The sequence below is a fragment of the Balaenoptera acutorostrata genome, chromosome 1 (genome assembly GCF_949987535.1).
Source record: "Balaenoptera acutorostrata chromosome 1, mBalAcu1.1, whole genome shotgun sequence".
Classification (NCBI taxonomy): Eukaryota; Metazoa; Chordata; class Mammalia; order Artiodactyla; family Balaenopteridae; genus Balaenoptera; species Balaenoptera acutorostrata.
The window spans coordinates 76,571,244-76,597,116 of record NC_080064.1 but is presented as its reverse complement, the minus strand read 5'-3'; the positions used below and the strand labels follow the sequence as shown (position 1 = coordinate 76,597,116).

At 36.9% G+C, this 25,873-nt stretch overlaps 1 protein-coding gene across 1 annotated transcript in view; it reads right to left on the bottom strand.

The window, feature by feature from the left end:
- Window positions 1-710: 710 nt before the first annotated feature.
- CLCA2 (chloride channel accessory 2) overlaps window positions 711-25,873 on the bottom strand; it is a 44,154-nt gene continuing 18,991 nt past the window's right edge. The window contains exons 7-14 of the mRNA XM_007173060.1: window positions 22,864-23,094; window positions 21,586-21,763; window positions 20,627-20,733; window positions 18,417-18,641; window positions 15,912-16,182; window positions 12,646-12,816; window positions 9,085-9,318; window positions 711-1,153 (exon numbers count right to left, since the gene is read on the bottom strand). Of these exons, the coding sequence (XP_007173122.1) occupies window positions 711-1,153; window positions 9,085-9,318; window positions 12,646-12,816; window positions 15,912-16,182; window positions 18,417-18,641; window positions 20,627-20,733; window positions 21,586-21,763; window positions 22,864-23,094 (1,860 nt within the window). The remainder of the gene's footprint in view (window positions 1,154-9,084; window positions 9,319-12,645; window positions 12,817-15,911; window positions 16,183-18,416; window positions 18,642-20,626; window positions 20,734-21,585; window positions 21,764-22,863; window positions 23,095-25,873) is intronic.

Here is a 25,873-nt window from a genome sequence, read left to right as displayed (position 1 = left end):
CCACCCAAGGCAAATAACTTGGAAAGCTGCTTTGATGAGAGTAGAAAGTTATAAACAATAAATTCAATAGGTCTCTGTTATAAAACCAGTGTCAGGGTTCAAGGATAATACCTACATTTTAAGGTTAACTCTTATAGTGAACCAACATCTCTTTGAGCATTATCAGTGGGATCTATCTGTAGTATAGTTAACCAAATGGAAAGAGGTAAAGAACTTTACAATAGGCACTTCATATGTAAAATACAGCTTGATCTTTAGTCATTAACAAGCAACCTGTTCTGAACAGATAAAGGGGAATTAAAAATTAATCATAGCAACTACACAATTGCTTCACATAGATAGTTATACTATATCATTCAGGCCTAACATCCTTTTCTCTACTTGGGCTATTTTTCGTCTTCAATAAGACAAGCTTTTATTGACTCTGATTCAATTTTGCCATTGCCTTTGCCTTTAAACACATTACCTTAGAGAATAACTTTTATTTTTTTGTCCATAGCCAAAGCTTAAATGTTTTCTAATTCCCTTCCGCCTCCATTAGTGGTATAAAAGATTTTTTGTCTATTTACCATGTAAAAATCTGATCTATACTACACAAAAACTCAAATCATTTTTAATAATCATGTTAATTTGACTTTATTGGCTTGTTTTTGTAAAGTGCAAAAGCCATAGGTCTTATATTTAAGAAGGAAAGTACTCTGCACATTTGTTCATAATAATTTTGTTTCATTCTCTTTCTTGTCTGCTCTCTTTTTCCTGTTTAAAACACAGTGTGTTACAACTATGGTGAGGCAAATGATTCCTGTAAAACCCATTGCTGTCAAAGCTCCTTTCAATATAAGATAATCTCTGGCAAATACAGGAGTAGAATTTGGGGGAATCAACAGAGATGCCTGAGCAACATTAGATACAGCAGACTTTAAGGAGTTCCTATCTACTGCTCGTATTGCCACATAAATTCTGTGCCTTTTTTGTGTCTCTCCATCAGGTTGATGTTCAGGTCCGTTTGTGAAAAGCTCTGATGACAATGTAAATATCTCCTTGGTACCAGCTTGCTGAGGATTTAACTTTGATGTATTCACTAAAATGGCATTGTTAAAGTCATCTTGAATATTCTGTAGACTTTTACTCACTCTTATTTCATAACTGTTGGCTGAAATTAAAAAATACAAATGGGAAGTTAAGTGATTTTGAGTAAGCTTTCTAGTTTATTAGAAATGGCTTAATGACAATAGCAACAAAAAAGTCAAAATACCTATGAATAAACAAAGCAAGAAATATGAATGTGAACAAAACTTTAAGACACTACATAAGAACTCATACTAAAACCTGAATAAGAGGAAAGTTTTATTATGTTTTTGAATAGCAAGATTCAACACAATAAAGATGTTATTTTTCCCTAAGTTATTTTGTAAATTTTACATGATTTATTAAAAGTACCTCTGGTTTCTATTTTAACAAGCTTATTGTAAAGTTTAAACAGAAAATAAATAATCAAGATTAGCCATATAAGGTTAAAAAATAACAAATTTTTAGTGGAAGGACTGACTTTATCAGATGTAAAAACACTGTAATGCTTCAATAACTGAAAAACTGCAGTACTGGTGCATGAATAGATTCATGTATAAAAGTAGACCAAAACACATTTAGGAATTTAGTATATGATAGAGGTAGAACCCAAATTAATAGGAGAAAGTACAAATTTCTTGATAATGGTGTTATGACAATTAGGTAAAAAGCTGGAAAAAAATAGGATCCATACTGCAAACCTTTATTCTTCAGGATAAACTCCAAAGTAAATAAAAAGTTTGATGTAAAAAAAACTATTAAGTAGTAGGAAACAATGAATGAATTTCTTTATAAACTTGAAGTGGAAAAGGACCCTCTAATTAAGACTCAAAATTCACAAGCCATAAACATAAAAATCCATAAATTTATATACATAAAATGAAAATTTTCTACATGGGAAAAATCTCCTAAGCAAAATATAAACATATATGTTAAGTGACAAAAATATTTGTAGCTTAAGTCAAAGATAAAGTTTAGTTCTGGTAATGGTTGAGTGGCTTCTATTGGACTAATTCACCAGCAGGTAACAAGTATAAGCTCTGAAGAAAGAAAGGGGAATAAAAACAAACAGGAACCAGTGGAGTTACAACTCATAAAAGAAGAGAACCAGGCTGGGACTGATTCATGTTTATACAGTTTTTCCTCCGAGGGCACTTTCCACTTCAGTACAGATAGCTGGAACTCATACAGAAAGCCACTATCTTCTTGGTTTTAAAAATCAGAGGACTGAGTGTGGGATTGCTGAGTGGCTGAAAATTGAGGGAGCCAGAGAGGGATGAGCCCCAACTCTGTGTATTAACTTCTCTCAGATCATTGGAAGACCTCTGAATTGTACATGTGTGGGTGAAAAATCAAGGGCTCAAGGGAAAAACAACAGCTAGACAGCTGAAAAATGGAGCAGAGTTTTATGCTAGTGCCCACCACAGGGGAGATATAGAGTTTGGAGTGTGAGTCTTGCCACATCAGAGGAGCTTGGTAAATATCTTGAGATGTCCATTAAAACACTAGAAAAGCTGTGCCTTAGGAAAAAAGATTGTGTCCCAGAATTAAGGGGTATGCCCTAGGATTAAGAGCAAAACTGAAATAGACAAACCTTAGACAAAAGTAAAACAAAGCCTCCTCAAATTCCACGTGATCCAAGGTATCTACTAGAAAATTTCAAAACTCTTCAGGGGAATATAACAAAGTCCAGATTCTATAATTTACTACCACATGTCCAATATACAATAAAAAGTTACTAGACATGCAAAGACACAGAAAATGTGATATATAGTCAAGAAAAATATCAGCAAATAAAAACAGTCACAAATGACTGAGATTTGAAATTAATAGGCAAGGACCTTAAAATAACCGTGATGAGTACGTTAGTGGTCTACACACAAGACAAGCTGGATATAGTGAATGAAGAGATGGAAAGTTTGAGGAGAGATATGGAAACGTTAAAAAGGAAGCAAACGGAAATCCTAGAATTGAAAAAAAAATGCAATGAAAAAATTCATTTCAGAGGATTAATAGCAGATTGGACACAATGGAAGAAAGAATTTGTAACCTTGAAGACAGGTCCATTAAAATCATCCAAACGGGAACTTCCTTGGTGGCTCAGTGGTTAAGAATCTACCTGCCAATTCTGGGGACACGGGTTCGAGCCCTTGTCTGGGAATTTCCCATATGCCGCAGAGCAAATGGGCCCATGTGCCACAACTACTGAGCCTGCGCTCTAGAGCCCATGAGCCACAACTACTGAAGCCCACATGCCACAACTACTGAAGCCCGTGTACCTGGAGCCTGTGCTCCATAACAAGAGAGGTGACCACAATGAGAAGCCCACGCACCACAATGAAGAGTAGCCCCTGCTCGCTGCAACTAGAGAGAGCCTGCGCGCAGCAGCAAAGACCCAATGCAGCCAAAAATAAATTAATTAATAAATTAATTTTTTAAAAATTAAAAAAAATCATCCAAACTGAAGGGCTAAAAAAAAGGTAGAAAAATTGAACAGAATCTCAATGACCCTTAAGATCCACTGATATATCCACTTAGTGTGTGTGTATGATGATATGATATGATATGATATACTATACTATACTGTACTATAATATTATATAATATAAATATTACCCAGGAAGAAAAGAAGAATAAAACTAGAGCAGACATTTTTTGAAGATGTATCAGCTGAAAATATTATAAATTTGATTAAAAGAACACTCCACAGACTCAAAGAGTTCAGTGAACCCCAACAGAATAAGTATCAGAAAAGCACACTGAGTCACATCATGGTCAATCTGGTAAACACCAAAGATAAAGAAAAATAATTTAAAGCAGCCAGAAAGGAAAAAAGACACTTTATACTCAGAAAAACAACAGTAAGAATGATAGCTAACTTATCAGAAAAAAATTGGGGCCAGAGGACAATGAAATGATATATTTAAAGTGCTGAAAGAAACACTTGTTGCCCTAGAATTCTACATCTAGTGAAACTGTGTTTTAAAAATTAAGGGACATGTTTCAGAAAAATTAATATTGAGAGAATTTGTTACTCAAAGACCTCAACTACAAAGGAAATGATGCTAGATAAAAATTCTGATCTCCAGGAAGAAAAGAAGAGGACTAGATATGGTGACTATACTATACAGGTAACTAAAAAGGATAATTTTTTTCCTCTTTAAAATTTCTTTAAAAGACAATTGATTGTTTAAAACAAAAGCCATAACAATGCAATGTGTGGCTTATAACAAATGTAGAAGTAAAATATGTGACAGCAAGACCACAAAGGATGGCAGAAGGGTAAATGGAATCATACTTTTGAAAGATTCTCACATTATATGTGAAGTGGTATAACATTAATTCAAGGCAGATTGTGATGAATTAAGAAAAATGCATGTTACAAAACTGCAAAATTTGGAGTAGATGAGGGCAGAATTTTGTTTTGATTTTCCTTATACTGATTTTAACCTTTAAAATTATGGCAAAATACGTATAACATACAATTTACCATCTTTACCATTTTTTAAAGTGTATAGTTCAGCAGTGTTAAGTACATTCATATTGCTGTGCTGCTGTGAGCTTTCAAACTGTATTAATGTATTATCAACTCAAAAACAAAATTATTGGTAACAAATAACTGCTAGATTCAAAAAGAAAGCCACCTGTAGTACTAACCCACTCTAATAATATCATAATTCTTATCTAAAATGGTTAAAATAGATTCAACAATGAATGGAGCAGCTCCAAAGGAGGATTTTGTTCTCAGGAATAAAAACCACGAGACATTCTGAGTTTTAATTAAAAAATGAAAATATTCTAGTGACTATGTTTTGAGCATTTTCCAAATCTATAATAAGTTTTAATAATGAGACTATTTCTATTCCTGAGTAGTAATTAGAGTAAAGCACCCTTAAAGAAGATTGTCAAAACAAAATAACCTTCATATTCAAATTTATCAATCAGCCAATTTCCTCTGAGTGAACCCACTTGAGTTGCTTTCTGCTGTGCTTCAAATACGATGGGACAGATATGGATGAGAAGCTAGGCTGACCATCTGCTCTACACTCACAATGGAACATGTTCATTGTTCCTGTGTCCCTTGTTCTCTATGGAGGAAGCCCTCCCCACGGGGCTCTCCCAGAGTTGTCTCCTGGATAATGAAACAATATTCCATAAGCCTTAGCATTTACAAAGATTTTCTACATACATAGCTCTCCCTCTGTGAAGTTGACCATCCCGTTTTAAAATAAAAGAGACTGGGACTCAGGAGGTTAAATGTTATGTCCATGGTCAAGTTAGGAAGCTGTAGTGTGGGAAATGAACTCCTTTCTTCTAACTCCAAATGTCATGTACTTTCTACTGCAAACAACTATTAAAAATGATGCAGGACAACTGTGTAACTACAAAGACTCCAAACTAATTCAGCTCATACATTCATGAAGGGTTTCCTTCCATTTACAATAGTTGTGGTCTTCCCCTTCTCCCTGTGAAAAAGAAAATGGGCTGGTTCTGCATCTTTGACCTCTTAGCTATATCTCTAGTTTTGACCTCTACCTCTATACTCCCAGTATATTTCAGCCATGGGCAAGACACTTAACCTCTCAGGGCCATTCCCTTACACTTAAAACAACGGAGTCAGACTAGTGTATCTTTAAGACCCCTTCAGGCTCCAAAATGTTATAAATGCTGATATTTACTGAGCACTTAGTATGGACCAGACACTGTTTTAATCCCTCTCCGTGCCTTTTCTCATTCAATTCTCTCAACAACCCTCTGAGATGGGTACTCTTACTATCTGCTTTTGCAGATTAGAAACCAGAAGTTTAGAGAAATTAAGTAACTTGCCTAAGTTACACAGATAAAATGTGGTCTGTCTGATTCCAGAGCTCAATACCCTAACACTATGCTCTACAGCCTTCTACTAGGCTACACTGTCTCCTATTTCCTATTTCCCCATAATTGCTACTTTTCCAGTTACTAAGGTTTACACTTTCCTTAGCATCTTTACCAACAAATTTCTAGTACGGAAAGCCCTGGGCTTGGATTGAGCACATGCAGAGGAAATCAAAGACTTGACCCCATCTTTACCAGTGGGAACAGTTCCCACTTCCTCTCTTCATTTGAAATCCAAACCATCCCCTAAGGATTATTATAGATTTCTCCTACACTGAGCCTTCTTCCATCCAAGAAGCATAACTGAGGGTTAGGGGTGGGGAAAGTGGGAAAAAATTGCTGTCATTGAACAGCTTTTTCAGAAGCAGCAAATTTTCAACAATTTGTAAAGATAATATGTTCAATGACAGTTGTATAACATGATGAAAAGATATCAGAGGAAACACTGTGAAAGTCAGGCTGTTAGACACGTAGGGAAGCTACTCAGTGCAAGGAAGGAGGCCCAAGATTGGTGCTTTTTGTGGTCTGTCACTACTCCAAAGGCTCTGCCCAGGCCCCTGGCATTAGAAACTGGCTTTTGCTCTGCTTCCACCCACTCTACAACATTTTAATATCTGTAGCTCCCAAAGTCTGAATTATACAAATGGCACTGTGTAATACATAAAATAGTTTTTTGACCATTTTATGCCTTTTCTCTCTTAGCCTAGGATTATAAGTTCTTGGAGTGTGATACCATCTTAAATTACTTTTATATAATGTTTAGCACTGTGCTGGGCACATAATAGTTCCTTAGTAAATAATATATTTTCACTTTAATTTCTGGAGAAAACACATAGGAAATTATAGCAGAAATACAGGTCATGCCTGGTACTCAGTTTTAACAGTTATTTTACCCACACTCTTAATGAAAACCTAAGGAAATAACCCATTTCCATAATGCCTTGTCTAAATACATTCCCAAACATAATAATGATCTGGTAATATTTAGCTTATTCCATGTACTTTGTCATCTTTTACAGTATATTGTGTATGGTGAAGAGTTGCTACTGGATATACATTGATATGCTTGTGCATATATGAGATGTTCATTTATTGCTAATAAGGTTTTTAAGAATAGTTAAATTTTTCATAATTGTAAAGCCAGAGACATACCCTTATTGTTTCTAACTCTGGCCATAGAGGAGAGTATAACACCTTCCTAGACAACAATTTGTAAAAAAAAGAGGTGATGAAAGCACATGTTTATGAGTTAAACAGACACCTACTTGCTAGTTGGTATACTTATAGCTAATTGGTCAATTTTGCCATTGCTGGGTCATCAAGTCAATTATGACTGAGTGATGTCAGCAACTTAATACACATCCAGCCATTCCCCACCTCCCAATCTTTTGTCACTTGAGGTTTCACCTTATAAAAAGCTTGATCTGCTTCAGTCATCCTGCTCATCAAGGCCGTTTATGTGAAGGTATGAAATCCTCTCTTCCCTTCTAAAACCCTTTGTAATACCAATTCTAAACTAAAGTCCCATTTGGTTGTATTTCTTCTTTTCAAGCCATTCATAACCACTGATACTGCACATTCACTTTCTTTCTACTCTTCATTCACTGGTGTAGTTGAAACCACCAAAGCTCTTGAAAAAAACATTTCCCAGTAGTAAGGAGAGTCTGAGCTTGTGTTTGTCTCTTTTAACACGCAACTGTGCTTCTGAGGCAGTGAGGAAAGAGGAAAAATACTGGGTGGCAGGCACCGTGCTTACTTTTACATAAAGATAGGAATGAGTATTGGTGGCTCCTTACTTCAAATAAGAAGCTAGAGAACTCTCTAGCAATGCAAACCAGGAGCCCAGAAAACTTACTGGGCCCACTTTCTCTTCCATTTTTTATTTTATATGTCATCTCAGTTCATCTTTACAATACTTTATGAAATAGATAGTTTTAGTCCTATTTTCCACATATGCAACTGAGGGTAATAGAGTGTAAGCAACCTGCCAAAGATTAAACAGCTGGACTTATAGCCAGAGTGGGAACTACTTTTTTTCTAAAGTTACGTTACAGCTGTTTCCGTTATACAAGTGATATGCCCATCCCACAGTTTCAATCATTTCACATCTCCAAACTTTAAATTAGCAAAATCCTTAATGTAGAATGTAAAATGTTTCACTTCCTTCCTATCTGGCAAGAAGGGATAGATTGTGATAACAGAATTTCAAGACAAAACTACAATATTGACTGTTTCTCAGCAGTGCATAATTATTTGTAATTAAGATGTCTTCTGGAGAGAGTAGTAAACAGGATTATAAGCCAAGAAAAGATGATCCAAGTTGAAAGTAAGACTGGGAAAGGCCCAAGGTGGTCACTGTTATTGACCAATATTGATAAATTAGCTCTCAATAGAGAAGGTTGGTTCCTACAGAAATCTCAATCAGACGCATCAGGAAATAAACCATTTAATGTGTAATCAATGATAATCATGTTCTGGTAATGGCAAAGATGTTGGAAAGGTTATTCTTTTAGAAAACTTTTTCTGTTGAGTTGCTGTGGGGATCAAGAGATGAGGTAGGTGGAAGCCGGAAGGCTGGCATAAAAGCATTAGAAAAAGGAAAGTAGCGAAGGAACTCATCAATGTCCAAGCAAGGGTTAGAAAGCTTCAAATCAGGGAACTGCTCCCAGCCTCCCTAACAAAAATGATGACCAGAAGTAGGAGAAGACAATGCACCAAGTATTTCATGACTTATGGGAATTATTCCCTTAAACTTGACTTGTAAGCCCTTGAATAAACACCATCTAATCTTCAGAAAACTAATCAATCACCTTCAGTATTTGAAAGTCCATGCTCTGTAAAGCAGAACCCATTTCTTCTGACTAGACCACTGTTACATGTGGTATTTATGTTTCCAACAAACGTTTCTGTATTAGTGTCAGTCAGTTTACCAGGGCCTCGTCAATCCTGGGGGAACTGATATATTCTCTTCCTAGACTCCAGGATACATGGCCTTATCAGCAACTCAAAGCTTTCCATGCAATCCTCTACAGCTTTGTCATCTGTAAGCCCCCAAAGCTACTTTTTACCCAACTAACCCCTGATATAGTTATTGGAAATGCCACCTTGTAGAAAAATAGGTAATGAAAGCAAGAAACCTACCCTGGCCCTGATCAAAGTCTTCTCCGGGTGCTGTCCAAGATAAAGTCACCTCTTCTTCTACTTTTACAGCTTCCAGGTCAATAATTTTGCATGGCGGAAACACATCAGGATGTGGGTCAGCTGGAATGCCCAGCACAAAAAAAGAACCCCCTGAGCTTACTCGACTAAAGCCCCACTTTTGCTCTTCCTCTCTCCTGCCCACCGATTTTCTTGGGGCATTCATCTGAATATTACCTGTGACACCAAAGAAAAGAATAGCCAAAACAACAAATTACCGTCTCCTGAATAGCTTGTTTTTGCAGATTATTGAGAGACATTTTAAGACTTTTTTTCCTTTGCTACATCTTTAGAATAACAATTTGTTTATTCAACAATTCATCCATCCATTCATTCATTCAATAAATATTTTTAGGGCATATGCTATGCCAGCAATCACAGACAAAACAGTATTGCTCATGGAATTTACAGTCATATTTATAAACATATATTTATAAATTGTAATAAATGTAAGAAGGAAAAAAGGAAGGGTACTATGAAAGTAAATAACACAGGAATATAATTTAGAGTGGTATCAAGGAAGTAACATTTAACAGTTTCCTAAAGGATGAATAGAAGTCAGCCAGATAAAGAGTGGAGGTTAAGAATATCCCTGGCAGAGGGAACAGGTTGTGTAAAAACTTCTGAAGTGTGGAGAAGAGCTTTGCAAATTAGAAAAATTTAATTAAAGCAAGGAGGAGAATAGTTTGAGATGAGACAGGAGAGAGAAGTTCAAGTAGGACCTCGTGGGCCATTGTAGTGGTTTTAGAGTTTAATCTTAAACGTGCTGTGGGGAAGCAGGGCAGTGATATGATCACATTTGCTCTCTGACAGGTCACTCTGGCTGCTCTCAGTGGAGAATGGATTCTAGCACAGGAAGCAATGAGGCCACTGCAACAGTCCAGATAGGAGAAGATGGTAGCTTGGGTTGGGTGATAGCAGTGGAGAGGAGGCTAGTAGGCATTTCGAGATGCATTTTGGAGAGAAAATCAGCAAAAGCTGGTGATGGATTTGAATATGGAATGATGAAGAAGGGAAAGTTGGTGAACAAAAAGAATAGCTCGCAGGTTCCTAAAATGAGCAAATGGGAAGAGAAACAGGCTATGGGGAGGAGACTAACTATTTAAGTTACAAGGTTTGTGATTCCTGTAAAACATCTAATTGACGATGTCAAGGAGCCAGTTAGATATGGATTTTAAGCTCAAAGAAGAGGTTTTAGCTAGATTTAATAATTTTGAACCTATGAATTAGGAAGTTATAGGCAAATAGATGTTATTAAAGCCGTATAGGTTAATGAGATTACCTAATAAGAATTTCAGCTATAAAAATAAGAAGTATTTACTAAGTGCTTGCTATGTGTCAGGCACTTTTAAAAGTACCTTATATTATCAACTATTTAATTTTTCAGCAATGCTATGAGGAGAGTACAATTATTGCTCCCATTTTTACAGATGATGAAACTGAAGCACACAGAGGCTAAGTAACTTGCCCAAAGTCACACAGCTAGTGAATGGAGGAACTAGGTTTCAAACCCAGGTAACGTGGCTCCAGATAGAAGAGTGAGAAGAGAAGGTTAAGACTAAGCTTTGATAATTGCCAACACTTAGAGGCTTGGTAGAAAAAGAGAAGCTGGAAAAAGAGCCTGAGAATAAAAATTCCAGAGAATAAGAGGTAAGCAGGAGAGTGTGGTATCATAGAAACCCGGAAATGGCAAAGGAGAAATCAATCAGCTGTCTCAGGTACTGCTGAGGTCAGGTAAAGTGAGGACTGAAATGTGTCCTTTGGCTATAAGAGCAGGTAGTCATTTGTGACTAAGGCCAGAGCAATTCCAGTGGAGTGATGTGGGTAGAGGTCTGATTGCAGTGAGCAGAGTAGTAAACTGGAGGTGAGAAGGTACAGTCGGCAGATTTAGATTTAATTTCAAGGAACTGGATGACAGGGAGTAGACAGGTGGACAGTAGCTTGAGGGGGAACCACCAAAAATTTTTTTCATATGGGAAGTAATAAATCATGCTTGAATGCTCTTCAGAGGACATGCAAGGGAGAGCTCTCAAGGACCCTTGATGAGCAGGCTGGGTGGAATCCGGAGCAGATCCAACAGAGGCACTAGGGAGGAGAGGAAGGAAGTAGATGCTCCTGTGCCCGGAGATTTGGTGGTGTGAAAACAGAGCAGCTCACATTTTTCAATGCAGTGTACTCTCAAGGTCATCACATGAAAATGAGCTGATAAATGAATGTTATGTGAGGTAGGCATGCCTAGGGAAATCTAAATTTTTCTTTCTGTGCTATCAAGGGCCTATATGAAGTACACAGATAAAAGCAGAGTTGAATATGACTTTTCTATTCTCAGTGTACAATAGATGTTGATATTTGCATCCTTTAAATTCATGGCTTTAAAAAAGATACTAGACCAGTCAGTAGCCTGCAAGCTCCTTGATAGGAATCAAGTCTTATTCTACCTGGTATCCCAAGTTCTTAGGACTAAGCCTGTCACCTAGGAGGCCTTCAAAAATGTTTGATGTATAAATGAAAGAGGGAATATCTACTTAGAAATGAAGTATTCTTTCTAGAATGAAATGAATATCTACTAGAAATGAAGAAATCTAGTACATCTAGATACAAAATCATATCTTTGTAGTAAAACTGTGTTACCTTGCAAATTGATTTACATTGGTTTTGAAATAATCCAAATTATTTTAAATATAGGTGAGAGTAAATTGTGTTCTAGGCAACACTAAAAATATCAGGAGATGCAAATCCACTGTAGCATCTTAATTGTTTTCTACTGAAAAATACATATAGTACAAAAATATAGAATCATGTTATGGTATGGTCCAAATGATTAGTTATAGTTGCTAAAATACATGAAAAGTATTCGTAAAGATTCTGCAGTTTTGCAAATAAGAATGATTCAAACATTTTTTGAGATTATATTTAAAGACTACAGCATATTTCTGTTTGTTATACTTTAACCACTGCTTCCCATCAGGAACTATTATAATAATGGTATTTAAAAAATATGTGTATCTTCTATGTATTTGGCACTTTTATCTTGAAGGAAGACAGAACATCTTCAGGAAGCCCTCAGTTTCCTGTAATATCCACACTCATATTTTTTCAGGAACCCATTTCCTGTGTGGATTGTTTGGGCTATTTGCTTCCTTCTTTAAACTGCTAACAACTTTTTGCCTCTTCCTCTTTCCTCTGTAGAGGAAGTACAGGAGCTGGAACTAAGAAAACTCAATAAATCTCTTTGCCTGGTAGTAATTCTGATGAAACAGTCACAAGAAAGAAGTCAAAATAATGACTAAAACGAAGGTAGGAGAAATCTGTGGGAATTACTTACTGCCTTCCTGTTATCTACTATCATGAATCACTGAGGATTAAAGAGATAATCAACAAATTATGCATTGACTTATATAAAAGAGTTTTGACATTCACCTCTCTAATACATACACACACACACTCATCAGAAATATACACATTAAATGATGTTATTCAAATAACAGTGCTAATGATTCTTACCATTTGTTATGTAACCTGGTACGTACATAGCATGACTTCCTGGAATAGAGTGGGCTAAGGTGCTTATGCTGGGACAATGATGGACACGCACTTTCAAGCTATATCTACCATTTATCGCAAAGGAGAAAAAATACCTCGAGTAAATTCCATCATTTTTTATAACATCAGCACCTGTTAATATAAAAAAAACTCAATGTCAATACTTATCACAGTTGATTATTAATATTTAATTAAATCATTAAAAATAAGATTTATTCCCCTTGTTCTTCTAATTTTAGCATATGCTGTCATACTCATAGCTACTTTTGATATTATCAGGTGACTAAAATTCCAATGGCTCCATAATTTCTCCTTGTGATTCCTTAACCTCTGAAAAATTATTTTCTAAAGGTGAATGAGTTGTACCTGCTTCAGTGCTAATAAAGCATTTAATAATCACCTTTAGCGCTCTCCTTCCTATCACTGAAAATAATACTAGGTTTTCATAGAAACCAAGCACATTCTTAAGCCTATTTATAGTCACACACACCTTTGAGATAAAAGCTACTCTGCTCCCAGTGAATAAATACGTATGTACATATACATACTTTCATGCAGTTTCAAGGGGTTTATGAACACCCTGAAGCCCTGATGAAAAAAAAAAACTTTGGTAGTTGATATAATAGTGTGAAATTAATTTCCTCATTAGAGGATACATGGATTGTTCTAGATTCGAAGGTGCTCACTGACTTGAAGTTTGACAGGCTTTGGTTCTGTCCACTTCAGCAGGATGTGCCTTGCTTCAGGAGGCATTCTAAAAGCTTGTCCAGTGCTAGACTTCTTTCCTTTTGCATTGGTCCTCAGAGAGTCATTCAGTTCCAAACCAAGCCCATGACTGAATGGCAGCAAGGCCTAGATTCCAGGGCAGCCATGGGAGGTGCAGCTTAGCCCAAGTGCAGATCGCATTCACTGTTCAAGTGCAGGTGGCCACACGGGGCAAGCAGCTTGTCCTATTCTAGGGTCAATTCACTTCTCACACCTCACACCCAGCCCTGTTCTCTAGCATTGCATCATCACTAAAGTGCTCTAGAATCCTCACTAGAGAGGCAGGTCTGCTCCTTAACATGAGAAAAATAGGAGTATATTTTATTAAAATAAAAAACGCTAAGCACCTTATGATCACAGTAGTTTTAGAAACCTTTTTTATCTACTGGAAAGAAATCAGACCTTGATATTTAGTGGTTTAATGATTAATAAGGTCTATCTTTGTTGAGCAATGATAAAGGAAAATCTCTTCCTGCCACAGTTACCACTGCCACCTCTTTTAATCGTTGAGTCAGAAAGAAATGGGAAAGAACACTGGCTTGGGTGTCAGGGGACTTGTTTTAAGGTCTGGATCTGCCACTTAGTAGCTGTGAAACGATCCCTCTGAGCCTCAGTTTTCTCATCTATAAAATGGGGATAACATTTCACAGGGTGGTTGTGATGATTATTTGAGAGTGTGCATGAGAAAGTATATTTAAAATTATAAAACATTTTACAAGTGTAAATTTTATTATTGTTCATTAATTTTATTAGCAGATAAATACTATTTCCATTATAAACATAAGTATTACACAACTATGTGCATGTGTGTTAAGTACGGGGGAAACATCTAAATTTACACTTTGATGTTTAAACAACCTTTTCATTGTTTCTTTCATCAGGGTATAAATTTTGTCATCAAACAAACGGAATGGTTCCAGGGAATAAATATAAAAGCCTATTGAGGTGCTCTTTCCTAAGACAGCAGGATCTGTTCCCAGGCCAGCCCACAGGCTGGGGCTAGGGAGGCACATTCTGCAAAGTGTATTTTTGGACTATATACAAAAAGTGAAAGGTGTGGCCAGGGATAAGCAATCAGAGTCTGAGAAGTTTGTTTGGATCCATTCCAGTAGGCAAAATAAGAGCACTTCTCTAGTATCCTCTGAGGTGGACTTGAACTAAAATCCTTTAAATGAACTTTTGTTTCATAAATGTCATACAAGATTGCCATGGCAAGAGACTAATGGGTTGCCAAACATAAGACTCTTTTTTTTTTAACTTTTAATTGGTTTATTATTATAATTGCTTATACTTAATTGGTATATACATTTATTTCTTTAATCTATTTATTATTCTCTACAAACAACGCATTGCCTCATAGCCTACACGTAGGGCAGACCCCATTAAAGCACCGCAGAACAAAATTCTGCCTGAAGTTATGGGCTCAGGAGAATCACAGCAAAATAACCTACAGAGATTTTTCACATAAATTGTCTTGTTTTAAACAAACATAAGACTCTTAAAAATTTTTTATCTTTGAAACAACAAAGGGAAGGAATATGATTTTACTGGTAGATCAAACATTGGGGCTGCCAACATAAACGTTGAGGTCTATTGTCATTCTGAGAATTTAGTTTAGGAAAAGAACAGAACAGAAAAGATAAAACAATAAAGGAGTTTGTTTTTAAAAGTTAAAACAAGTCAGAAAGAGTCCAAGTGCCGCTCTTTGCGCAGATTGCTGCTGTGGTGTCTGTGACGTATGATGAGGAAGTTCTGAACTCTCTCTGTGCAGAATGAGCACTTTGAAGTAGGGTTTTGTTTTGCTTTACTTTGTTTTCCCAGTGGTGGGGAAATCTCTATCCTGATTCCACTAAGCTTGCTGGCCTGGTCTTCTTGTGACCAAATAACACATGTAAAAGGCCATGGCTCTGCTCTCTAATCAACCCAGCTACTTGGCTAAAGAACAGTCTATGGTCATCTCAGTTTCCAATTTTCTCTTTAACAGCCAGGCAAAAGAAGAAGAAATGGATTAACTGTCATTGCATCTCCCTTTTTGGGTTTTCATTTGCTATTTAATTGTCCAATATGATTATTCCAGTGAATAGGAAAGCTGGTGAATCCTAAAGGAAGATGGGCATGCCTGTTCCCAAGTGGCCTTACTGAGTGTGGTCAGTGTCGCTGGACAAGTGGAAGCCAAGACCTAGGGGTTGGGCGACTTCCTCCCTCCATTCTACTCACACACAGCCACTCTGAGGAGCCTCAAGGAGATTCTCTTTTCCCAAGTTCACATTTGCTTTCCCTGTGCAGATGGAGACCTGTAGCTACTTAGTATGTCAGTGAGTCCATGAGAATTTGAGAATCTCATAAGATTGGGTGAGAAAAATAATTGAATTGGAAGAATTTTAAAGATAAACTTAATATTGATATTGCAGCATCAGAACAGCTCTTGAGAACATGAAAAATTACATGATATTCCTTGTTACCTGCTCCATCATCAAAAAGTTTCAGCGTAACAGGATCTGCAGTCTCTGACTCAATTGTAGCAGTTACAGTGGCATTGAGAATGGGATAAAACCCCTTTCTCACAATTGCATAAATTGTCACAGGATGGGGAAAATGGGTGCTGTCTCTTTCCACAAAGGCTTCCACAGTGGCAGGGAGCACGGCTGAGCGGGAGGCGCCAGAGGTCACTGTCACTTTCAAGGCTTGAGGAGAATGATGGGTATTGTTCAGTGTGTAAGTCCATAGCCCGGGCTGCAAAACAAAGACTTCGTTTGTCAAGTGTGAAGAAAAAAATCAACCCTCATTTTAAAGTGTAAACTTAACCTGTAGGGTTTTTTGTTCTTGTTTTGTTGATATTGCATTTTCTAAAATACTACAAAAGAATGTCAGGAAGAGTAATGTTGGTTAAGAGATAACTAAATTCAGTATTTACATGGCTTTCACTGTACAACCCACTTTCATTGTTAGGTAACTCTTTAGGGAATTAGACCCTGAATTTATTTTTGGGGAAGGACACATCTTGATTCACATTTTTAGAGGATAACGATGTGTCCAGCTTCAAAGTACTTGGCAAATATTCATCTGAGCCCCTTCACCCTACAGGAGGTTCAACGTTTTTATTCCTTTTATATAATGGAGAAAATTACAGCAAATTAAGTGGACAATTATGATTTATGTGGATAACCTGGAATAAAAGGCAACAGTATCCTTCCTTCCCTCCACTTCCTTCAATACTCCCATGCCCAGAAATCTCAAGCAAAAAAACCCACATACACTATTAGGCACCAAGAAAAGCAACACTATTTTTAATAGATCAGGATTGCACAATGTCTATGTTGAGTAATTTCTAGAAGTATTGCTGAATGCCATTCTCCTTATCTGTCTGGGCTGCCTGGGGAAGCCTGCAAAAGAATGTCTGAAAGAAAAAAGCTTAAACTACAATGTAGCAGAAATGTGTTCTTTTGATAAAATTGTACATAAGTGTTCCTTTTCTCCTAATTCCTGCTGCTGCTCCTTCTTAGATCCTGGAAGTAGCAGGAGGAACACAGTCAAGCAGGATGAAGAAGAGAGAAATCAGTGGGTTAAGGTTTGACTCTGGAAAGTTAAGATGCCACACCCTATCCAGTCTTCTTCTTGGGATTCATGTGCTTTACCATTTTCCAGTGAAGTCACAATTCAAGCATCAAGATTATCTATCTGGGTTTTTTCTGTTTTGTTTTGTTTTGTTTTGATTTTTTGTAATCATAACATGAGTAACAGACACGTGGTGGAAACCTCCACATGAAAACTTCTCTGTGGGTGTAAGAAGTGCTTCAATACAGGGCACCTAATCCAGACAAAGAGGTCAGGCAAAAGCAGCAAGAAGTAGGTAAAGTGTTCCTGGGCCTTGTGCACAGGTGTGAAAAGAACATTTGGAGAAAAGTTAAGTAGGGGCAGAGCACAGGGTGTTTGGGAGAAGGGTTAGGAGATAAGTTTGGGGTTGGGGAGTGGGAGGTACAAACTAGGGGGTAAGATAGGCTTAAGGATGTATTGTACAACATGGGGAATGTAGCCAATCTTTTGTAAAAACTATAAATGGAAAGTAACCTTTAAAAATTATATAAAAATAAAGCTTTTCTAAATTAAAAAATAATTTTTAAAAAGAGCTAAGTTTGGGCAGAAGCCAGAACGTGAAGGGCTTAGTATATGTTAATAACCACATGGATTTTATCCTGAGACCATCAAAGAGTTTTGAGTAGGAGACAGGTTTGATCAGATTTGTGCTTCAGAAGGATCACTCTGATAAAGGTGTTTGAAGAGAAGGATGCTAGGTCAGAGGAAGGAAGGCCAAGCAGAGTCTATCAACAGTGATCCGGGGCGGGGGGAGGGCCAACAGACCTGAAGAGGGATTGCATTCAGGCAATAAAGCACAGCCTTCCTATGTGCTGTTTCTTCTGTCCAGAATGTTATTCACACCTCTGGCCCCTTAGGCCTCCACATTTCCATTTTGATGTCTTCACTTCCAGGAAGCATTCTCCTTCCCCCACTGCCTGCACATGCCTCCTGTGTGCTCTGAGTGCCCTGTTCTTATTCTTATTATGGCACTTTATTGTAAAGCACCTAGAACAAGACCCTGCACATAGTAGGTGCTCAAAAACATATGTATTGCATGTATTTATAAGTTCTAAGTAGAGGGTTTTTTCTAAGTATTCTATACAGATTTTGTAAAGAAGGAAGTAAGCAAAAAGAAATTATTTGTACTACATAAATACTAATTTCCACTGTTGAAGTGAGAAGCCTTTGGTGTCCATTATTTAAAGTTTTGAACATACCTTAGTAGTTCCTCTTAAATTTTGAACATTCAAAAAATCCCTCATAAATTTAAAGTAAAATTTTGATATATCAGAATAGGATTTCCTTTACACAATGCTTTTAATTCTGTGATCCATTTGAAAGTCACGTAGTTGACTAAACGTTGTCATTACGAACAAGCTTACAATACCTACCTTAGCAGTTCCTGGAATCCAGAGGCGAGCAGTCCGAAAAGCTAGATTGGTGGTAAAATCATCTGTGTTGTACTTTCTTCCATTAGGATCAAATAATACAATCTCAGGGGGACCACTGGTCTGCCACGTGACTAGAAAAGTAGTGTCATTGCCCACACTGTGATCCACAGTCACAGTGTTTTTCAGTTGATGGTGAGGTTTAACATATTCACCTATACTTTCAAGCTGTTCGAGAGAATATACATGTGAAAGTTTCTAGCATATGCATAATCATTCCATTTTTCCTTTATTTTTATGACAAATAAAAATGAATTGGCAAAAATAAAAAACTATTTAACTTGGACATATCCTATATTTACATAAATTATTTTTCATGTAAAAATACTTTGCTTAAGCAGTGTTATATGTACAGTAGATACAAAATATTTTGTTATAGCTAGTACATGTGTCACTTCATTAATCTTTATCAAGAGATTTTAGCTGTTCTCATACTTCTCTCTTATCCAAATCAACATTAGCCTCAGAGCAGCAATTAAAACAAGCTTTTTTTTTTGACTTTTTTTGTGAATGTGCTCTAATTAATTTGTGTATAATCTGTCCAGATACCTTTATGTATTTTAGTAAGAAATCAGACCTTGGGTTTCAGCGGGGTTTGGTACATTTAAAAAAATCATTTAGTCATGATTTAAACTGTGTGCACTTAAATAAGCTGTGTGTGCACTTGTGTGTGTGTGTGTGTAACATGCACAAAGTACATACAGATGTCGGACACTGTGCTAAATGCTTTACATGTATTATCTAACCCAATCCTTATGAAAACCCTCTGAGATAAGTGCTATTGTTACCCACATTTCCCAGATGAAATGACAGGCTTAGGGAAGTAAGCTGTCCAAGGTCACATAGCAAGGAGGTGAAACAGGCATAGAGCCCAGGCTGGCTGACACCAGAACCCCTGCGTTTAATCGCTGTGTATTCACAAAGAATACCAGTCTATAAATAACTTAGAAAAATTATATTTATTAAATAAAGACATTAGCAACACTGTAAAATTGCTCAGACTTGTAAAGAATGTAAAATTCTGTTGGTGGATGACAGCAAAGACATTGCGGATTATTTGTTCAACTCAATTGAACAAGTGTCCGTGGACTGCTGATTACTGTGCCACGTTCCATGCTGGGCTCTGAACTATTGAAGGGGATTAGATGTAGTTTCTGCCCACAGTCTAGAGGCGCTAATGACATGCAAATAACTGGGGAGAGGTGGCCAAGTCTGGGAACCAATTTGAGTCATATGAATAATGTTTTGCTAAATTTGTTTTAATTTTTTAAACATTTCTTTTTATTTCATATTATTAAAGAGAAAATCAAGGGTAGAAAGATTATTCAGAAGAGCCAATTGTAGTCTAATCTAAAATATACATTATCATTTAAAATTCACCTTTTTCCACTTCTAATGACAGAATTGTGGTTATTGCCTTTACTCTGTACATATAATCTTCATGTTAAATATTTTCTAAGAATAATTTACTGATATCATTGCTCCTATCAAGCCATTAACTTGGCAGGTTCACTTACCATCTGTGAGGAAACAGCAGGTGAAATTTTATTCAAAACATTATTCAGTTATATTCAAAATATCTTTAAAGTACTTGGAAAGAAAAAAAAAATTGGCCCTTTGAAAAAAATGGCTTCATTAAAGGAAGATTTTGTGAGCAAAATCAAATAAATTGTGGTAGTTGGAGAGATCTTTAGGAAATTCTAGCATTGAACAAAATAGTTGATACTTTTTATATGAGGGAGAAACTTCAAGGAAGTTTTTAAAGAAGCAAAGTAAAATGGATTCTGATTGATGGCAAGTTTGAACTAAAACTAAAGCCACTGATTCTTATTTTAATTCTGGGCCTTACCTCTACCCCACGCCCCACCCCCAACTCCATTTTGAGCCACAAGGAAGGAGCAAACTCTGCTATAGACCTTGAAAAGCTGAAGTAGCAATTACAGAAAATGACTCCGAGGGCTGAGAAGGAGACATCAGGTAAAGATGAAGCCTGGTTCTGGTGATGTCAAGAAGCTCATTAAAAGCCTTCTTTTAATGTAACAAGGACTGTTACATATTCAAAGAAGGTTAATGAGACAGCACAATTCATCTATTTTCCTTGCTCCCTCTCCCCTCTCCCCTATCTGTAAATATAATATTGAGGAAATTCTGACCTGAATATGTTGTTGAAAAATGTCTCCGGTTCCAGAGGAAATTCTACTGAAAGCATCAAGCATGCTATTGGAGTTGGATTTATCTGGAACAAAGAACTGTAAACCTCCTGAAATACACAATTGGGATGTTAGCTATTAAAATGTATAAAGTAAAACAAAAGATAAAATGATAGGCCTTTTCTAACAAACTTCCTTTGCTTAAGAGGGTGAGTTTGGGGAAAGCAGGAGCTGTGCTTGACTTGCTTTGCTCGGCAACCTATACGACCACATGGTGAGCACACATCCCAAGGCAGATGGTTTTGTTTGTTCTATTCACGGCTGTAATTGTAGGGTCTAGAGCTCTACCCAGTATGCGATAAAAACTCAATAAATATTTATTGAAAATAAATATTTATTGAAATCAATAAATATTTAATTAAGGTAATTCCTAGACAATCTAGGTTAATTGCTACCCATTTATATTGCTATATATTTACATTTACATTCTGAAAACATTATTTTCAAACATAATTCAGTAAAACCTAGCTTTCAGTTTTCAAGTTAGCATATGCATTTTTTATTCAATGTGAGGAATATAAGATAAAATTATTCTGTGCCTCATTTAGAACAAAAAAAGATATGTGTGTAATATTGTATGTCTCCTTATCATAGAAGTTAGTGCATTTAAACATACTTTTAGCTCCATGATTATACATGCTCAGGCTGGTTTAACAAAGAAGTAATAATATTTTCATTAGATGTATATAACTGGCACTTTCTAAGGAAAGTATAAAAAAGTCAGCAAATTTTTGACAGAATTTAGCAATGATTTTTGTGTGTGTTTTTTCTTAAGAAAACTGTTTATAGTTTTTTCAATTAAGCCATGTATTCTGTTGACATAATCTGAGTTTCATGGTAGTTCTTTGAATATTCAAGTTGAAAGGAAATGCTCTAAAAAATGTTGCTAGAAATTTACCTACCTGTAAGATGTGATAATTCCTCCAGGTTTTTGACCGCAGGTGAACCCAGGGCAATGGTATGAATAGTTGAACCACTGCTGAGCACAGTGAGGAAGCAGTTGGTGATGTGCTCGTCATCTCCACTGGTCACTAGTATCATCACAGAGCCGAAGGCTTTCCCATTCAGTTTTTCAACCATCTGAACACAGGGTATCATTCATTTGGAAGGAAATGTGATTCAGATTGCCTTATTGAGCAGGAGAATTCACTCTCATTCCAAATTCCCTACCAGGGGGGGCATATTCCTCTTCCAGGTCCTTTGTAACTTCCCACACTCTCCATGCCCATCTCCACTCAGTCCTCACCTCACCCCATCACAGCACTTGTCACCCTACATGCCATTGCCTGCTTACTCATGGATAGGGCTTCTTCCTGTTCAAATCACTGTGAGATACCCCTAGTTTAGAATAGTGTCTATCATAGAGGATGTGGGAGAACGTTATTAGGTGAGATCCTTGCTTCTGAGATCCAATAAGTGGCCAATAAAAGGACCTAGAACAGTGGTTCTCAACCTTGGCTATATATTGGAATTGGATGAGAACTTTAAAATTTTTTAATAATGACCAGCTCACACCCAAGATGAATTAAATCAGAATCTCTGGGGGTGAGATCCAGGCATTGGAATTTTTGAATCCCCAGCTGATTTCAATGGGCAGCCAATGTTGAGAAACTCTTGGCTGTAGGCAGTAACAATTGCAATTGTGTTCTGCCTGCTACCAGATGTTTAACACATGGCTGTATCCTCAATGTCGAATCCAAACTTATGCTAATTTAGGTGAACTCCGTTATTCTTGAAACATACCTCTGACCTTAACTGATATTCATATGCTTGAGGTCTAGTATGACTATAGGCAGGAGGCCAGACATGCTGATTTTGATTGGAAAACCCAAGGGTAACAACGGCCACAGATGGAACAGTCCCAGATGGATAGGGACAGTGTTTGTTAGAAATTTTTCTGATGATGCTGAAGTCCCCCAGCCTTGATCATTGTATTCATTTATTTACTCATTCCTTCAACAAATTTTTCTTAAGCAACTATTACATGCCCTTTACTCAGTGGTGAGAAAGTCATGGTCCCTGACCTTAAAGATAATCCATCATTACTTTCCTATACTTGAGACTCATGACCATATTGTAACAGATTGCCCCAAATCAGAAGCAACCTCAGATACAAAGTGAGGGAAAGGAAAGTGATGGGAAAGGAAAGTGATGGTGAGGCTTGGGGTGCTCTACTGTACCTCAAATCCCTTCTTCAGCCCTGAGCAGACGCTGGTTTCTGCTTCAGCTGACACAGTGGCAGGCAGATACGAAACCAGCAGCTTTCGGTCGTCGTCATTGTTAATTTGGTGTAGCTGGGCTCTGATCGTCCCTTTGCTATTAAAACTAGCAATGCCCACAAAGGTATGAATTTCAACAATCTGCATCAAGTAAAATTCTGCTGCTTGTTGCAGTTGAAGGAGTCTGTCAGCCTATGTTGCAGGAAGGAAAAAGAAAAGGTAACAACATTTGGTTGGTAGACAAAAGTATAACTAAGTAACTCAATTAGCAAATATCTCTGCTAATTCTTTAGAGATGTCAGACTGTGATTTTTTGAGTTGTAAAGATTGACACTATGCTAGAATATTGTTTGATTAATTGCAGACTCAAAAATGAATGCTTTTCAGGGTGGGGGTGTGGTTTGGAACTCTGCCCCAAAGAAGCTGTTCATGATTTACCATTCTGTAAGAACACATACATCCACCATTTCTCTCCTACTCGATTCAAAGATCTGTAGAACCAATAGAGACTTGGTTTGTAATTGCTTCTTTTAAAATTCATCCTGGGTAAGAGGAAACATTGCAAAGATCTTATGGTAGAGAGGAACAGCAGTCAGGCATCTATCCTGGCACTACTCTCTGTTATCATGTTTATCTTAGGCTGGGCATTCCATCTGTAAAGTGAGGGTAATAATAATCTTTCTTACTTGCTAAAATAGAATTACCGTGAGGATCAACTGAGATATGTATATGACAATAGTTACACCTTGAATAAGTATAAAGTAATGTTAGTGACCACGTTTGGGCAGGTGATACTAGTGATGAATTCATTAGGGTCACTTGTTTTGAAGGCTGTGGGAGCAGCAAGCTGAGCTTCAATGACCACCTGTTCAGTGATGATTGTGGTCTCTATCTCCAACCCAGACATCTCCCTTAACATCTGGACCTGCATTTCACACTGCTTAGGAAACACCACCAATTTAACCTCTCACAGGTATCTCAAACTCTATACACTTTGAATTCATTGCCTCCCTTCCCAAATATTGTTTCTCTTACAATATTGAGAGGTAAATTGGTAGAGTGGATAAAACAAGGACTTTGAATCCTGCCTTCAACTTTTACTAGTAATGAGACCATAGAGAAATTTCTTATCTCTTTTAGCTTCAGTTTTCTCATCTGCAAACTGGGTACATAGTAAGTACTTAGTAAATACTAAGTATTGCTAACATCATGGTCATGACCTCTACTCCTAACTAGTGAAGCCAGAAACCTGGAACTCTCTTTTATTACTCCTGTGTTACCAGCCTCCGTATCCTTGAACAGGTCATATCAATACGTCTTAAATTTCTCTCAAATTCATACCACCATTCATTTCATCATTCATTTTCATCTTATCTGTCATTTTTCTAGCCCAAGCAAGTGTTAGTTATATCCATACCAACTGATGTACTTCCCCTGAAAAAATTCTACTAATTTTGCCTCTCAGCCACCTGCATACACTATTCTCTTCACTGGAATGCCTCCCCTCACCTCACCCAACTGGCAAATATCTATTTATGCTTCAAGACTCAACTCCAAGTTCATCCTCTCAGTGAAGTCTTCCTCAATCACTCTCCTATAACCCAGATGCTGCCAATGCCTCCACAGCAATTCACACCTCTGTGGAGCCTTGTCACATTGTATTGTGTTTATTCACATGTGTGTGTTGTCTCCCTCATCAGATTGTGAGCATTTCAAAGCAGACTCTATTCTGTCATCTCTGTATCCCCCAAGCCAGCACAGTATAGGCACCTGATAAATGGATGGATGGTCGTGATGGTTCAGTGACACTATTGGTAGGAAAAGGGAGAGAAGTTTTCTTTGCCATGAGCTTGCTACTTTAGGTTTATTTCTCTTCTACTTCTCTCAGGTCTTCTTTCAAGTACAACTATCTTTCCCTTTCACTCCATCTGTTCTTGCTCAACAGAGGCAGGTAGTCAATATAAATTACTCTGAGATCATATTTGAAGATATGACTAGATACCCTAGTCAACTGCAGGTAGGCAAGATTACAAAATTATCTAGATGCTGAATGTATTAGTGGTATTCCTCATATTTTAGAGACAAGCCAAAAAAGGCAAATTGTCCAGGACTACTGATCCAGAGAATACAAGAGGATAAACTCTCCCTTAGGACAAGTACTATAATAAAATAACAGTTGCCACTTATAAACCAAAAACTTCATATTCAGTATCTCATTTTCCCTTTCAACAACACTGTGAAGTAGTTAGTGGTCCCCTGGTAAAAGTTTAAAAACTGGCTTTCTGGTAAAGAGAGAGAGAGGGAGAACCCTGGATTTGTTGCAATTTCTATGGGGTAAATATTCTCATTGTGGCTGATTTAAGCTGTCAACCTGACATCGCTGAGTGCAAAGTTGGAAAGAGATATGTAGGAGCAGACTCATAGAGATGATAGACCAGAAATAACCTCAGGAGCCTAGATCTGGGATCAGCAGACATTTTCTATAAAGGATCCGATAGTAAATATTTTAGGCTTGGTGGGACATATATTTTGTCTTTTGCAACTACTCAACTCTGTTATTTTAGTACCGAAGCAGCCATAGATAATATGTAAACAAATGAGCATTGCTCTCTCCCAATAAAATTTTACTTATGGATGCTAAAATTTGAATTTCATATAATTTTCATGTGTCCTGAAATTTTAGTATTCTCTTGATTTTTTTCTAAACCCATTCTTAATTTGCAGGCTATGCAAAAGCAGGTAGTTACTGACTCTGGGCATAGATAATAGTAAGAATAGTAGAAAAATAATTAGGAAGTAATGAGTTTTGAGCATTTATTATGCTTATTTCAATATATTTTATTTAATTATAACTCTACATAGTTTATTTTTTAATAATGACTATATTTACAACTGGCTTGCAAATTTCCTGAAAATTTAAAAATTGACTCCTGTGAGCCAGTATGAACTGGCTCTGTCACAACAATGAAAT